This window comes from Gopherus evgoodei, chromosome 2, assembly GCF_007399415.2.
Source record: "Gopherus evgoodei ecotype Sinaloan lineage chromosome 2, rGopEvg1_v1.p, whole genome shotgun sequence".
NCBI classification, from domain to species: Eukaryota; Metazoa; Chordata; order Testudines; family Testudinidae; genus Gopherus; species Gopherus evgoodei.
The window spans coordinates 33036911-33054222 of NC_044323.1; the positions used below are offsets into that span (position 1 = coordinate 33036911).

The 17312-nt window shown below is 43.6% G+C and overlaps 1 protein-coding gene across 7 annotated transcripts in view; it reads right to left on the reverse strand.

Annotated features, from left to right (window-relative positions):
* Positions 1 to 17312, reverse strand: part of ACBD5 (acyl-CoA binding domain containing 5) — a 67894-nt gene that overhangs the window by 17158 nt on the left and 33424 nt on the right. For 6 of the 7 annotated variants that reach the window (XM_030550303.1, XM_030550305.1, XM_030550302.1 and 3 more), the window contains 7 exons: positions 17038 to 17178; positions 15974 to 16183; positions 11672 to 11778; positions 9677 to 9953; positions 6936 to 7135; positions 6495 to 6545; positions 6075 to 6184 (listed from right to left, as the gene is read on the reverse strand). In XM_030550303.1, the coding sequence (XP_030406163.1) occupies positions 6075 to 6184; positions 6495 to 6545; positions 6936 to 7135; positions 9677 to 9953; positions 11672 to 11778; positions 15974 to 16183; positions 17038 to 17178 (1096 nt within the window). Of the gene's footprint in view, positions 1 to 6070; positions 6185 to 6494; positions 6546 to 6935; positions 7136 to 9676; positions 9954 to 11671; positions 11779 to 15973; positions 16184 to 17037; positions 17179 to 17312 lie in introns of those variants that run through there. The other variant, XM_030550309.1, reaches the window with a different exon arrangement.

Here is a 17312-nt window from a genome sequence, read left to right on the forward strand (position 1 = left end):
TTTTAAAAAAAAAACAACCCACAAAAACTGTAAGCAGGTTTTGGGTTTTTTTAATCATAATCCACACAGTTATTATATTTGGCTGTAACTATACCTTAAAAGAATCTGACACTGTAGGAGATCTCTCAATTAAATTAAAACAAAATACAAAAATAACGAGGCACAATAGCAGCACATTTTCTCCTCTATTACCACATAACTCAACAGTAAGCATGTGTATGTGCGCACACATACACACACCCCACTCACATTTCCACCAACCAAAAGTAAAAAAAAAAATCCCTTCCAAAATCCCAGCCACCTCTGTACTCCCAAAACAGATCAGCTTTGCAGCATACCTGGCAGATTACGAGATTCAACTTCTGAATTCCAAATCCTTTGGAGTATAAAAATGCTACCCTTGTGCAACATGTCCATCCCCTCACCACACTATAGCTAAGATCCTCAGCACAGATCTTCCACATGGCAGTGCACTGCTCTTATACTAAACAGACAGGCTGTCCACTTTACTTCATTTGTTTGCTTTTGTTTTTTAAATTAGTATAAAAATAATAGAACAAAGCCTGTTGCCAATGATGTTAGGGGAGTGTAATGCCCACGTACTATACTTATATTTGAGGAAATGGGATAAGAGAACCTTTGAAGTGGCAGTGTCCATTTCAAGTTTATGCTAAAATGTGTGAGCAGTGGTCATTTTTCAAAGTACAGATGTAGTTTGATCAAAGAATAATTTAACACAAATCTAGTGAGAGATCTGCAGAAAGATGTGGATTAAAAAGAGTTTAGGATAAAGGATAACACCATCCTACGACAATGAAGTCAGCAGTGAGGTCTGAGTCTGGATCTAGTGTTTAGAAAACACTAACTTGAGCTTTCCATGCTTAGCTAGAGAAGGGAAATAGAGGAGATTAAGTAGGGTTTGAAGGGTACTCTTAATTAAAGCAGCGCTACTATCATTTAGCTAAAGGAAGCAGAAGAGAAGCCCAAGATCACTTGATCAGAACAGACAGGAAGGTATTCAAAACATTGGTTATCAGTATAAAAGTAGTAATCCAGGTGCAGATGAGATGAAAGTGAGAGAAAGTAGCTAGAATAGGAAACTGAACATTGAACGCACTGGAATTCCGTAAAGGAACCATCTCCATTTACAGGGAGACATCTGTTTGCTAGGCAAGAAAAGAACAACAGGAGGATACCAGAGACTCCTGCATAACAATGGAGGTGGTTCAGGAGGATATCATGGGCCACAGCCTAAGGATGTCAAGCAGATGGGAGCCAGCCATCCTCAGGCCTGGTCTACACTATGTGTTTATACCGATTTTAGCAGCGTTAAACCGATTTAATGCCGCACTCATCCACACTATGATGCCCTTTAAATCGATATAAAGGGCTCTTTAAATCGGTTTCTGTACTCCTCCTCAACGAGAGGAGTAGCACTAAAATCAGTATTATTATATCGGATTAGGGTTAGTGTGGCCGCAAATCGATGGTATTGGCCTCCGGGCCACATCCCACGGTGCACCACTGACTGCTCTGGACAGCTATCTGAACTCGGATGCACTGGCCAGGTAGACAGGAAAAGACCCGTGAACTTTTGAATTTCATTTCCTGTTTGGCCAGCGTGGAGAGCTCACCAGCACAGGTGACCACGTAGAGCTCATCAGCACAGATAACAATGCAGTCTCCTGAGAATAGAAAAAGCTCTAGCATGGACCACACGGGAGGTACTGGATCTGATCGCTGTATGGGGAGAGGATTCTGTGCTAACAGAACTCTGTTCAAAAAGACGAAATGAAAAAACTTTTGAAAAAATATCCAAGACCATGAAGGAGAGAGGCCACACCAGGGACTCAGTGCAGTGCAGAGTGAAAGTGAAGGAGCTCAGACAAGCCTACCAGAAAACCAAAGCGGCAAACGGAAGGTCTAGGGCAGGGCTGAAAACATGCTGCTTCTACGCTGAGCTGCATGCAATTTTAGGGGGCTGCACTACCACTACCCCCCCACCCCGTCCTTGGATTCCGTGGTGGGGGTGGTAATCTCAGCCATGCCTGAGGATTATGCGGACGGGGAAGGTGAGGAGGAGGAAGAGGACGACGAGCTTGAAGAGAGCACACAGCACTCTGTTAGCCCCAACAGCCAGGAGCTTTTTCTGACCCAGACGGAATTACCATCCCAGCCCTCCCAAGCCACTAGCCCAGACAGTGAAGCCATGGAAGCGACCTCAGGTGAGTGTACCTTTGGTGAGTGTACCTTTGTAAATATAAAACATGGTTTAAAAGCAAGCTTTTTTTAATGATTGATTTGCCCTGAGGGCTTGGGATGCATTCGCGGGCAGTAAAGTTACTGGAAAAGTTTGTTAACATGTCTGGCGATGGAGCGGAAATCCTCCAGGGACATCTGAATGAAGCGCTCCTGGAGGTACTCCAAAAGCCTTTGCAGAAGGTTTCTGGGCAAGGCAGCCTTGTTCCGTCACCCATGGTAGGACACTTTACCACGCCATGCATGTAGCAAGTAATCGGGTATCACTGCATGACAAAGCATAGTTGCGTATGGTCCCGGTGATTGCAGACATTCAAGAAACATCCGTTCTTTATCTCGCTCTGTTATCCTCAGCAAAGTGATATCATTCATGGTAACCTGGTTGAAATTCAGGAATTTAATTAAGGGGACGGAGATGGCCTTTTTCCTACAGGGGTGTTTGCCTGTTGCTTACAAGAAATCCTTCCTTGCATGTAGCCAAACAGGGGGAGGAGAGGAAGGATAGCGCTGAGCTTTCTCACGTTTGGCTAGCAAGAATCTTCCCAGCTACCAGCCACGCGGTGGGGGGGGAAGGGGGGTGATTAGCAGTGATCTTCCATGATACCAGCCATGCGGTGGGGGTAAAGCGATCATCCTAGAGAATTGGAGGGGGGTGGGGGTGGCTTCTGTGAATGGAAGTGAAGGCTGCTGAAGCCGAAAGACAATGGCTTACCATGGCCGCATGCAAGCTGAATTCTGATGCCCGGACCTGCGTCTGTGAGATCTGTAACACCAGAGCCCCGGCACTCAAAGTTAAGATGCAAAATGCGACCTTGTAATGAAATCACATGTGCTGTGTAAGGTGAATGTTCACTGTGAAAGAGTATAACCACTGTTCTGTAAAATGTATCTTTTTAAATACTTCTCTCCCTTTTTTCCCTCCCTCATGCAGCTGCACATTTTTCAAGCCTCCCTACTCCATCCCGAAGGCTAGCTCAGATAAGGCGGAGGAAGAAGAGGATGCAAGACGAAATGTTCTCTGAAATCATGGAAGTAACCCGCAATGAAAGAGCTCATCTGAATCAGTGGAAGGACGTGGTATCAAATTACAGGAAAGATGCCAGTGAACGTGAGGACAGGAGAGACGCTCGAGATGGGAGGTGGCAGCAGGAAGATCAGAGGTGTAGGCAGGAAGATCAGCAGTGGTGGAATGAAACGCTGGGGCTGCTGCGTGATCAAACTGACATCCTCCGACGTCTGGTGGAGCTTCAGGAAGAGCAGCGAGGTCACAGAGTGCCGCTGCACCCCTGTGTCACCACCCTCAGTACTCACCATGTTCCATATCTTCCTCACCCAGACGTGTAAGAACGCGTGGGGGAAGGCTTTGTTCACCCACCCACTCCAGTCCCGTGGACAGCCCAACCAAAAGGCTGTCATTACATTGAAATGATTTCAGTGGCGTTTTCCTTCCCTCCTATCCTCCTCCCAAACCGCACTCGGGCTAACTTGCCAGTTCTCTCCCTCTTTTTATAATGAGCTTTTTAATAAAGAATACATGATTTTTAAACGATAGTGATTATTTTCTTAAGCAAGCTGTAATCGAAGGGGGAGGGTGGGTTGCTTACAGGGAATGAATCAATCAAGAGGAGGGGATTCATCAAGGGGAAACAAACACAGCAGTCACACCGTACCCTGGCCCGTTATGAAACTCGTTTTCAAAGCTCTGATGCGCACCACTTCCCGGTGTTCTCTTCTAATCGCCCTGGTGTCTGGCTGCGTGTAATCAGTGGCCAGGTGATTTGCCTCAGCCTCCCACCCCACCATAAAGGTCTCCCCCTTACTCTCACAGAGATTGTGGAGTACACAGCAAGCAGCAATAACAAAGGGGACACTGGTTTGGCTGAGGTCTGAGCGAGTGAGTAACATTCGCCAGCGCGCCTTTAAACAGCCAAATGCACATTCTACCACCATTCTGTTGCTCAGCCTGTAGTTGAACAGCTCCTGACCACTGTCCAGGCTGCCTGTGTATGGCTTCATGAGCCATGGCATCAAGGGGTAGGCTGGGTCCCCCAGGATAACTACAGGCATTTCAACATCCCCAACTGTTATTTTCTGGTCTGGGAAGTAATTCCCTTGCTGCAGCAGTTTAAACAGAGCAGTGCTTCTGAAGACGCGAGCGTCACGAACCCTTCCTGGCCATCCCACGTGGATGTTGGTCAAACGTCCCTTGTGATCCACCACTGCTTGCAGCACCATTGAAAAGTACGCCTTGCAGTTTACGTACTGGGTGGCCTGGTGCTCCGGTGCCAAGATAGGGATATGGGTTCCGTCTATCGCCCCCCCACAGTTAGGGAATCCCATTGCAGCAAAACCATCCACTATGGCCTGCACGTTTCCTAGAGTCACAACCTTTTGTAGCAGCAGCTTAGTGATTGCTTTGGCTACTTGCATCACAGCAGCCCCCACAGTAGGTTTGCCCATTCCAAATTGATTCCCGACTGACCGGTAGCTGTCTGGCGTTGCAAGCTTCCACAGGGCTATTGCCACTCGCTTCTCCACTGTGAGGGCTGCTCTCATCTTGGTATTATGGCATTTCAGGGCAGGGGAAAGCAAGTCACAAAATTCCATGAAAGTGCTCTTACGCATGCGAAAGTTTCGCAGCCACTGCAAATCGTCCCACACCTGCAAAACTATGCGGTCCCACCAGTCTGTGCTTGTTTCTCGGGCCCAAAATCGGCGTTCAATGGCTAGAACCTGCCCCATTACTAGCAGGAGCTCCAAAGCGCAGGGGCCCGCGGTTAAGGAGAATTCAGTTTCCATGTCCTAATCACTCTCGTCGCCACGCTGCCGTAGCCGCCTCCCCCTCCTCGCCTGGCTTTGCAGTTCATTGTTCACCACAGACTGCACGAGAATGCATGAGGTGTTTACAACGTTCACGATCGCGGTGTTGATCTGAGCAGGGTCCATGCTTGCAGTGCTATGGCGTCTGCACAGTTCACCCAGGAAAAAAGGTGCGAAACGGTTGTCTGCTGCTTTCACTTAGGGGGGGGTGAGGCTGTACCAAGAACCACCCGCGATAATGATTTTTGCCCATCAGGCACTGGGCTCTCAAACCAAAATTCCAAGGGGCGGGGGAGACTGTGGGAACTATGGGATAGCTACGGGATAGCTACCCACAGTGCAACGCTCCAGAAATCGACGCTAGCCTCGGACCATGGACGCAAACCGCCGAATTAATGTACCTAGTGTGACCGCGCGCAATCGACTTTATACTATCTGTTTTATAAAACCGGTTTATGTTAAATCGAATTTATCCCGTAGTGTAGACGTACCCTCAGATATATAAGGGTACTCACTGGAATTGGTATGTTGTTTCGTTTTGCACAAGGCTTATGGTAGCTAATTTTGAATTTCTTGCTGAACATCCATTCTGTTCCTCTTTGGGAGCAAAATCACATATCTTCCCACTCCAGTCTCTTCCAAAGGCTCTGGTACACGGTTAGATTGAGCACCCCATCCTTAGCACTGGGAGTTTCACTGGTACTTAGAGTAGAACTTTCAGCAGGTTACATCCTGGATAGTGAAAGCTCATGAAAATGTAGGATTATTTAGGGGCACTAGCTATAAATCTACTAAATATTTTGACACTGCCCATGTCCTCTATTCATGTTATACAAGCCTTGTGCAATGTAAGAATATGTTCATCATTGTTTATGAATGCAAAATCTTCGTTTGTGCTCATCCCTATGTGTAGAGTAGTGTACTGTCTAAAAAATTAAAACTTGAATATACAAGCACATGCTCTGCTGAGTAAAAGTATACAAATAAATCTTCACCTTCGCCTTCTTTGAAAGTATACATGCACCAACCACTGGGCAACGAAGGGCCATACAACAGCAAAGCCTAAAGTGCCAGGAGAAATATCAAAGGGCCACCACGATGGTCTCTAAGCAAAAACAAAACACAAATTGTAGTCACCAATTTGTACTAGTACATTAGATGCTAGTACATAACACACTTTAAATACTACTGGCTCAAAGTGCAAAAAATTAGAAACTTGCATAGCAGAAGGAAATAGTTTACACTTAATTTTAAAACTGCTTTATTGAATCATTTCTTCAGAGACTAGATTACAAGAGCTCTATTTTACTCCTTCTAGTTCAAGGGAAAGGCAAAATTTAAAGCATGTAAGAAATCTAAAGCCATTTTATCTTGTTCCAAACATTGCCTTTTACAAATATGGAAAAAAATCTTACCTTAACAGATGAGGCAGGTTGTAAATTTGACTGTAGCGTCACGGATCTTGCCTTTAAATACAAACCAAGGCTAGTTAACTATCAAAATGGTACTCTCTGACCTCAGATGGAAATTAATACAAATTTCTATAGGAAGGCATTGACTTGCAACAGAAGGACCAACTAATATAGTTAACTTAATGTGTAGAAGCGATACAAACTCTATTATGATGGAGACTAGATACAACTACACTTCACAGTTCAAAATAAAAGATTTGAAAATTTCTTTAATAACTTAGATTATAGACCTAATTCTTACTTTATCTTAAAAAGCATAGAAACTATCCAAAATATATCCTTGAGAGAGAACTTTTCAAGGCATAGCCAGTTAAGCAACATGGGTTGATTTTTCTTTAAATATAACTTCCCAGGAAAAAATAGATAATCTGGAAAAAGTTTTACCTGGGAGGCTGTTAGTGCCTCCAGCGTATGCAGTCTCTGAAGGACGTTCTGCATGTCTTCTTGTAACCTCATGAGCACTACTGCAATTTGTTCATTGAGGTTGCCCCTTGGTGCTCTGTCTGACCCCCAGCGTTCTCCATCTCCTCCACTGCCCATCTGTCCACCTTGAGCACCATCACCCAGAGGCTGCATCCTATGCCCTAAGTTTTTGAGGAAAAAAACAAAACAGAACAGAGAGAAGCTATTGCCTCTACTGCAAATGTTTGGTTATACTGCTTTATCATTTCCCACTTCCCCAACCAAGTGTAACACTTGTATCCCCTATTTAACTCTAAGTTCTTGTACAAAAGAACCAGGATGTTATTACAGCAGTATTTGTGATGCTATCGTAAAGGGTCTATAACTATAAACGTCATTTGCAGGATCTTCTTCTTTGAGTCCCATCAGTCAGCTCAACAGTGATGATGAGACCAGATGAAATCTTTCAACCATTTTCTGTCTTTTACCAGCGTCATGGCTTTGTTTATCTTTAAACCTTTTTATTCTATGTCATTCTTCACTTTGTCTATCCAATGCCTCCTTAGGCGACTTCTATTTCTAATTTCTTGCATTCAGGTATGTATCGCCACATCTGCTATCCTTTCCAGGTCCATTCATGACACATCTAAGACCACAGTGGTCTTTCTTGAATCTTCCATAACAGAGTTATTTCTTGCCTGAGCCATTTTCTTATCACTTCATTTTTCTTATTCTGCACTCTTGACACACACAGTATTCCTCTCAGCCAGTTCATTATGTTCGTCGGCTTTCCTCATACTCCAACATTCTGACCAATATAATAGTATCAGCATGACAGCTGCCACATATATGCTGTCATATTTTTATCTAAACGTCTTTTGCCTTCCAAATCTTGCAGAATTTTCTAAATGCAGTAGTGGCTAGTCTGATTCTTCTTTTCATGGCATCTTTGTGATTTCCATTCTCTGATATTAGTCCTCCAAGATACAAAAATGTTTCCACTTGGTTCTAGTTCTTGGTCTCTGATTTTGATCTTTACCTCTTCTTATCTTCCAGTTGCCATAGTTTTTGTTTTCTCCATGCTTATCTTCAATTTGAATTTTCTGCTTTCCCTGTTTACCTTGTCAGTTATTCTTGAAAAATTCTCCTTGGTCAATATCATCTGCAAATCTAGGGTTATTCACTGTCCTCCCACATAAGATGACTCCTCTAGTTTAATCACTCAGTGCTACAGCCCTTTACTGCTTCCAATACTAAGTTTAACAAATCTGGAGATGGAGTGAGACACAGATACACATTTACATTCATCCTGATGACTTGATATTCATGCTTACATGAATTGCAGCCTAGTGTATAAAGAAACCATACAGTACAATGCTGGGTATGAAAACTTCATGCAGATTTCAGCAAAGTTCCCTAAGCTAAGCAGTGATCCTTCTGCCCAGTTGAACAGAGACAGTGAGGCCCGTCCTGTCATCAAGGGTAGGTGAGGAAAAACTAGGGAGGTCTTTCATATATCCAAATGGAATGTAGAGGACACTTTGGGACAGTGAGGAAGGCAGAAAGGGGGCAAAAAAAGAGACATTTGCATCAAGCTTAATTTTCTCTTTAAATATTTTGAGCTTAGTCTATTGAGGTTCTGCTAGGAAGTAGAAATCAAGAAAGGAGGTAGGATAAATAATCACATACCATGTCCATTCTAGTTTTTCAATCTAGAGATAGTTTAAGGATTCTTAAAAATCTCTGCTAATGAGAGTCTGTAATGCCAGTTGGGAAAAAAGAAGAGGACCAGCTGTTGTGATTTATTTAGAAAAACAAAAAAAACCACATGACTATTATACGAGCAGCAAACCTCAGCAAGGAATTTTCACATATCGCATCATTTGCTCATTTCACAGTGTTTTCTAAAAACCTGTAATTATCATTCATACACATTTCTTCAAAGTTTCCGATGAACAAACTGGCTTTAACATTGGCCACATTTAAACCAATGGCAGATATCTGATAGTGTAGAAATGCAAGTTTTTAAAGAGGAAAAGAGTGCTGCTTCCATATCATAATTCTCAATATTGCTAAAAATCAACACAGGTAGTAAGAGGTTGGGGGACGTCCCTCATGTATTGAAGATTTTGGCTACTAAATGACTGCCTCATATCTTAGTTATTTAGGCATTATATTAGTATAAGGCAAACAGCTATGGCCAAAGACTGACCAAATTAAATACAATACCAAAAATGAATATTTTAATGAAGTGCTCCATTCTGATACAGTAAAAGTAAAAATACTTTAATGCTTAAAATGTACCTTGTAACTTGCAGAGAAACTCTCCTTTCTCTACATTTATAAATCTGGTTGAAGATGAAGTGAAAGATTACACTAGTAAAACAGAAGGGTACGCTGAGTGATACTTGGAATTCAAGGTAAGCCAAATCAGAACAGTCCACTATTAAGCTCATGAGGCTGACTGAAGCACTCTCCAGTACAAGAACACACTTTTCTGACTCTTATTATGAATAAAATAAAATAAAAAGTACTCTAAATGCAAAGGTTAATTGTTACCACTGGAATTTAGGGGTGCAATATTTATTTATCCAGTTATGGAAGAAGGTGGGATGAAAACATTATACAGCATTGCTGCCTTATTGTTCAATCTTGACAAATGACTCAGCTGCTCTATATGCAGAAGTATAGTGAGATAAATACAAATGATGCACACACAGTACCTCTCCCTCTTCTGACTCCATGGAAATCCACCTTTTCTCCGCCTTTCTTCTCTTTGTGAGGGCCCCCATTGCTGCTTTTGCCATCTTCTCCCCCACACTTGACTTCACCTTTTCCTTCAACTGCTGCCTCTGTTATATCCTCAACTCTAAAATTTTCAGAGGGCAGGTAAGCATGCTCAGGAAAACCAGCATTTTCCAATAGATGACTGTGATCTACTTCCAAGAAATGGGATGAATGCTGTAAAGGTCCTTTGGCTGATGTAATCATTTCCAAGGGCTACAAATTAACAGTAGCATCTAATTAATCTTAAAATGTGCGTTCTGTAAAATCTGACCATTATCAAATAAAAGATGACGTGTCCTCTATCTACCTTTTAAAAAAAGAGCTTCCCCATTGTTAAGGTTTTGCTTTCAATAGAAGCAATCATCACCCTACAGGAAGTTTTTAGTATTTTCTAGATGTCCTTTTCAGGTTAGAAAGACTACTTTAGAGGGAAGAGAAGATTTACCTTAATATACCTGTCGGTAAAATGGGGATAGCTTGTTTATCTACCATCTCAGAGGTATTGAGGTTCAGTGTTTGTAATTTGTAAAAAGCTTTAAATACTTAAAGCATTTTAATTAAATTATAAGAATTATTTAAATTCCAAATCATTCCATTTGGAAATAACAATAAAACTTATGTGCCTTCTTTTAGTTAGGATTAGTTATTAGAAATTTATGAATATTGTAACAGTTATCTTCAAAACACTGTTCAAGCTGTAAATTGCAAGGGAGGTTATTTTTAGATATTAAATTATTAAATATTATATCTTTGTAATTACTAAAAGCTAAGCTTCAAAAAACAAACTGGACACTATTCAATTTCTCCTTCTAAGACTAGGGAATTCTGATATGAAAATGTGCCCCGACTTCAGTTGGCCGGCCATCTTGTCAGAATGCAAATCACATGAGCCAGCTTGAATAGGCAGCAATTAAATTGCAGGTATATCAGGACATGCACTGTCATTCTGTTTAGGAGTATTTAGCTATCAGCTTACACCTTTCACAAAACAATCGTTGCTAATATCCTTTAATCAACTATCCTTTCCAAATTTGCAATACTATAGCATTTAGACTATACACATGTACACCTGCTGAAAGGCAAGCCATGCTGATAAAGGCCAGAGAAATGGATAGCAGATACAAACTCATTCTCAAGTTCACACGGCAGTTTGTACTGATACCTCTTTAGACATCTAACATATCCTGTCCAGTTTGAGGGGAATGTTTTACTGATCTGTAGTCGAGTCCTTTGACCTACAGAAGCACACGAGCCAAACAAAAAGGCTAATGCAGTGTGATATTACCCCAAAAAATTGGCTGGAATTTTTTTTAAAACTGGTCCATCTTCAGAACTGAACTCAGGATGCCATTTATCCCATGGCCAACGTTACTTTCCTACCTCATAGGGTATTGTGAGGCACTCAGACAGTATGGTCAATGAGGATCATTTAATTTAGATAAGGAGAGACTAGAACATTTAATTAATTATTCATTTGAAATCAAAAAGGAAGCTCACACATTTTCACAGTAGAGCAGTGGTCCCCAACTTTTTTGGCTGGCGGGCGCCAGCCGAAGGACCACTGCAGCAGTGGAGCACCCGCCGAAATGCCGCGGAATTTCAGCAGCATTTCAGTGGCGATGCCTCTCGATGACGCCGCTTGCCGTTAACAAGTGACGTCGAGAGGTGTCCCCACCAAAATTCGGGAGCGACGCCTCTTGTCAACGGCAAGCAGCATCAGCGAGAGGCGTCCCTGCCAAAATGCCGGCGGGTGCTCTCCCGGGGGCCAGGACGCGGGCACCGCGTTGAGGACCACTGCAGAGAGCATTAAATAATCCATGCACATCTTCTGTTGTTTCTGTTTATATAAACAGGAGTTATGAAACTCAATACATTCCATTTTAAAAATTTACCCATTAGTGTGAAACTTCAGGGGGAGAGGAGGGGTTTACCTCTTCTTGTCCAAATTGTTCCATAGAATCACAAAAAACTTCACTGTCTGAATCACTTGTCAAGTGCTGAATTCCTGAGACCTCTTCAACACTGTCTTCATTTGAACCTATATATAATTGATACACGCCCAAACAATAAATACCCCAAACAATAATACAATAAGGCCAATTCTGACAAAGAATAAGGAAATGACTCAATAGTCAAGTGAAATACACTTGACTCCATTTTGAATGTGGTAATCTTGCATCATAGAAGTAAAGATTAAGAATAGCAGTTACATAGTTACACGTTATAAAACTACTTTTATTGAGGAGGAAAAAAATAAGTTCAATACCTGGATGCTGCTTCTTTGAGTAGATGCAGCTGTGTATTTCACTTAGGTGTGTGCACACCAAGGCTGGAGAATTTTACACAGCAGTACCAATAGAGGGGTGGTGCTGGCTTCTCATGGCCATAGCCCCTCCCCTGACTAGATGAGGTGGCTCTGCCCTGACCCCACCCCCTCAGTTCTTTCTTAGTGCCCGTGGCTGGAGCCAAGGCTGTGAGGTTTTCAACCTCACAATCCTCTGTTCAGTGACTTCTTTTCCTAGCAGTATATAGTTCATTAGTGATCCTAGTATAGGATTAGTTAGACTTAGCGTTACTTGTAGTTCCAGTGTTCCCTCATGATACCCTCACCAGGGTTTTAACATGGTCTGTCACGGGTGTGTGGGGAATCCCCAATAATGAGCAAGCGGTGCCTGCTGTGTCTAGGTGAAACCCACATCAAGGAGTGGTGTTTAATTTGCAGATTGTCCACGAAGCAGATTCAAGTGGCAAGGAATCTTCATCTGAAGCAGCTCCTGCTCAAAACAGGCCATGCAGTCTGCTTTGGCACTGAGTCCCTCGTCAGATCACAGGTTGCCCTCTGGTTCGGAGAATGCTGCCACTTTGCATCCTGGAGCTGGTGCCTCTCTGAAGAGACAGAGGAGTCATTGTCCTTGGCAAACTCGATGGGGAAAGTCACATAAGACCGTCCAAGTCCACTCCAGGTCCCATGGGGACTAGTCTCCCTCCTCCAGAAGGAGCATGGATCGGTAGAGGCTGAAAGGTGGTGCATGGGATGGAGCATCAACAACTCCCCAGCACCATGCAGGGAGATCAGAGATCCTGTACCTTCACTCCAGTTCTGGCCCCAGTACTGACGAAGGTGATGCCAGCACCAGCTGCTTTCCTGGCGGTGGCATATCAGGCAGAAGTGGGTGTCCTCTGCCTTTCTGTCCCAACTTTTCTCTTGGTCCAGAACTTTTTCAGGGCTGTGTCCTTTACAGCCCTGTTGGCAGGGCAGGCTGCTGAACCTATGCGTCTGTTGGCAACGCACCCCATGTTGGCAACACACTCAATGGAAATGGGGCCAAGGGAGCTCCTCAGCACCAGGGTACTTCTTCAGTACCCCCATGGCTGGCACTGCCAATGTTGCTGTGGCAGCAGTCACCGCCCTCCACTTTGGCACCATCAGTTACTTGGGTACTGATGCTGACTTCGGGGTCAACATCGCTCCCAGCACTAGAAACAACGAAGGCATACTCAGTGCCAGCATTACTGTTTCCACCATCAGCACCAGTCCCCTCATTGTTCTGGGCTACGGAAAAGTCAGACTGGCTACTCGCACCCTTAGGGCTGGCCCTACCACAATCCGCTGAATGCTGAGATTCCTTGTCATCTGAGTCGGGCTCTTACTCTTCCCACTCTCCATCGCCTGAGTGAGGGCCATTCACGGAACACTATGGGCACCAGGACTGGTTCTCCTCTCGTGGTTGGGACACAGGCCCTGGCCTGGCAGCTACAGGTTACCAATGCCTTATCCATAACAGTCACTTCTTCATGAAATCCACAGAGGTTCTACTCCTTATCTTGCTGAAAGCCAAGATCACTGGCCAGGTCTGTAGTTGTGACTGGTGATCTGCCACAGATTCAGGCACTGGTGAACCTTCCCCTCAAGGAGCCTCGAGAGTCATCCCACCCAGGCTCAGTCCTAGAGCAGGATCGGCTCTGGCACAGTTTACACAGTCAAGATGTGGCAGTTGTGCATCAAGGAGAGTATCATGCTGATAGCCAACCACTTGCCCGGGGTTCAGAATCATCTCGCAGACCATCTCAGCAGGAATTTTTCCCTAAGACACGTGTCTTTCCCTGAGACAAGCATCCTCCAGACTATCTTCGTAACCAGGGGCATTCTGGCGATCAACTTGTATGCTAAAAGGGATAACAGGAAATGTCACCTGTTCTGCTCTTGAGGAGGCCTCAGTCAAACTCCCTGTCCTATGCCTTCCATCTCAGCTGGCAAGTGGCTCCCTTCTAAGCCTTTCCCTTGATCGCAATCATCCCACAGGTCATCCTAAAGCTGAAAGTGGACTGGACTAAGCTCATCCTCATTGCCCTGGCATGTCCAAGGTAGTGCTGGTTCTCCAACTTTCTTGTACTGTCAGTTCAACCTCCCATCCCTTCCTCTCTATCCCAACCACTGACTCAGAATCACAGCCCATGCTGCACCCCATGCTCAACTCCCTGCATCTCACATCCCGGCTGCTGCATGGCTGAATGAGGATAAAGTGCACTGTTCAGCAAGTGTTCAGTAGGTTCTACTCAACAGTAGGAAGCCCTCTACCAGGGCTGGTCTATTCGGCAAAATAGAAACAGTTTTCCATGTGGTCATTGACACGCAGAATTCAACTGAAGCTGGTTTCCATCCAAGACATCTTGGAGTACCTGCTGCGCCCTCAGTTGTCAGGACTTGTGCTTCGTTCATTGAAAGTGCATCTGGCAGTAATATCTGCATTTTATCCCCCTATTCAGAGAAGATCAGTCTGCTCCAGTCCCATGGCAGTAAAATTTTTAATGGGGCTTCTTTGCCTGTATTCTCCGGTCCAAGAGCCAGTTCCTCTGTGGGACCTTAACATGGTCCTAGCGGCACTGAGGGACCTCCATTTGAGCCCCTAGCATCTTGTCCCTCTCCACTATTGTGTCAAAAAGCTGAGTTCCTGGTAGAAATAACATTCACAAGGGAAGTGTGAAAGTTGCAGGTTCGATGGCAGGGCCTCCTTACACACAATTCTCCAAAGTCAAGGTGACTTTATGACACATCCAAATTTTTTGTCTAACGTAGTTTCTCAATTTCATTTGAACCAGGTGGTATAATTACCTTCATTCTTTCCTAAGCCGCATTTACCTCTGGAGGAGCAGCATGTCCATACATTAGACATCAGGTGATGTCTAGCTTTTTATCTGGACAGAACTAAACTATTTTATGCTTTGTCTCGCCTGTTTGTGGCATATGCAGATCATATGAAGTGTCAAGTTGTCTCTTCACAGACAAACTCTAGATGGATAACATTCTGTATCAAGACTGCATATGAAACAGCTTCAACTTCTCCCCCTCAGCAGGCACAAGCTCATTCAATGAGAGCACAAGCAATGTCAATAGCATTCCTCAGTGACTTTTCCATATTGGACATTTGTAGGGCTGCTACCTGGTCATCCATCCATCCATTTATGAACCGTTATGCCATTACTGATTCTTCCAGGGTGGATGCAACCTTCAGCAGGGTGGTCCTAAAATCCTTGTTCAAGTAGACTCTGTGCCCTGCCTCTTGGGGATTAGGGGGGTAGGAAGAGGGGGTGTGCGTACTGCTTGTGTGTCACTTAAGTGGGATATGCGGTTGCATCTACTCAAAGAAGAAGAAACATGAAAAATGTGCATCTACTTAAAGAAACTGTAACTGTGATTCTCCAAGGTGTGATGCAGATTTATATTGAGAAGCACATTAAGCTTTTATGGGGTCCTGGGCCAGAGCAAGTGGGAGCCCCTCCCCACCCCTTCTGCCAGCAGTCCGTTCCACCCTCTTGCAAGGGAAATGGTATTGGGGCACGGGGGGCTTGTCCCACCCCGCATGCCCGGCACTCCTGCCGCAGAGCGGGGTCGGGGTGTGGGGGCTTCCTGGGTGCCAGGTGGGCAAAGGGGGACAAGCTACTGCCTCCTGACCCCACTCCCCAACCGGAGTGCCAGGCATTCAGATGGAGGGGAGCAAGCCCCTGCACCTTAACCCCACTCCCCGGCAGCACCACCATGTGGGCACGCAGATGGGGGCAAGCCCCTGCACCCTGGAAAAGTGTATATAAACCTGGACTCTAATTTTAATCACTTTAATTTTCTTTCTTTAACCACAGAACCTTTAAGAGCACCACTGCAGCTCTCCAAATCCCTGAAATAAGCTTTGATCAGAGAATATGCAAATGACAATGTATTCATGTGAGGACAATACCTTGGTGACCACTGTTATTAGTTTTTCCCATTAGTGCTAGGCTTTGCTCCACTTTCGTTATTTCTTCCTCCACATTTAAGCCATTCAGGGCAGATTTAGTCTGGATGCCATTCTGCATTTCTGTAACAAAGTTGTCCTGATAACAGCCATTAGTGACAATACTTTCCAAATCCTTAGATGCTGTTGAGTCCTGCTTTACATTCTTATAGTCTGTGAAAGAACAAGGAAACCTTGCAAATAAAAAGCCACATGACTTATGGTACAAAACACATTTTTCCAGATAGTTGACTTTCTGATCTGCTGCGTATATCTTGTATGGTCTGAATCAGATTTAGATTACGTTTTCACTTGGAGTTAGGTTCACAGGGTTAGTTCTGCGCCTTTAAAAAAAAATAAGCTTAAATGCAAAAAAATCCTGAACTTTCATTCTACATAGCAAGCAAAACAGGTATTTTTAAATATAAAAGTAGCAAATCCACTGTAGCCCTCATCAGTTAGTAAAACTAAGAGGATTATTAGTTTTCTCTCATAGAAAAAAATATTAACGGCTAAATTCTAAATGCATAGTTTCTCTTGGTTTTCATATGAGACCTGTATTTTCCCAAAATCCCCACAAACACATACACAAAAAGTCCTCACTGAAAAACTTTCCTTTTATCTTTCATTGAAGAAGAGGAAGAAATAGGATTTTTAATTCTGTAGTTGTATCCCATGCACCTACATGCACTCACAGCTACCCACAAGATAAACTGGTCCTAAACATAAAACAGAATAACCATACACAGCACAATTTATGCCCTCATCTTGTAAGCTGTTATGCGCCGACACACCCCTAATGAAATTAATGAGGCTGTCTATATATATATATATGCCTGTTTTAGGGTTGTTGTCCTTAGTCCTTCACCTTGTAGTTCAGATTGAAAGGTGATCCCATTCTTCATATGTATTCTTCTGTGCACTTCGTATAAAACAAAATAAACCTACTGATGTATCTCACACATGACATTCAAGATACAGCCCTTTGTGTTGGAAAAGGTATAATAGTTCAGGACTAGAAACAACACCTTTTTCACTCTGTTGTATTTCTTTTTCCTCTTCTTCTTCATGACCCTGTTCCTCTTCCGATTCTGCTCCACTGTCATTGCTCTCAGCTTTACCATTCACGGCCTTTGAATTTGGTGTGGAAGTCATAACATTACCAAGGTCTAAAGACAAATTTTAAAAGACAAGAATTTTAGTGTTTATTTTAAAGCCACAGTTTAGAACAGTGTTATTTAATAGCTATTTATAGAATTTTCAGACTAGAACATTTCTTCAATATGCTCCAATATGCTCAAAT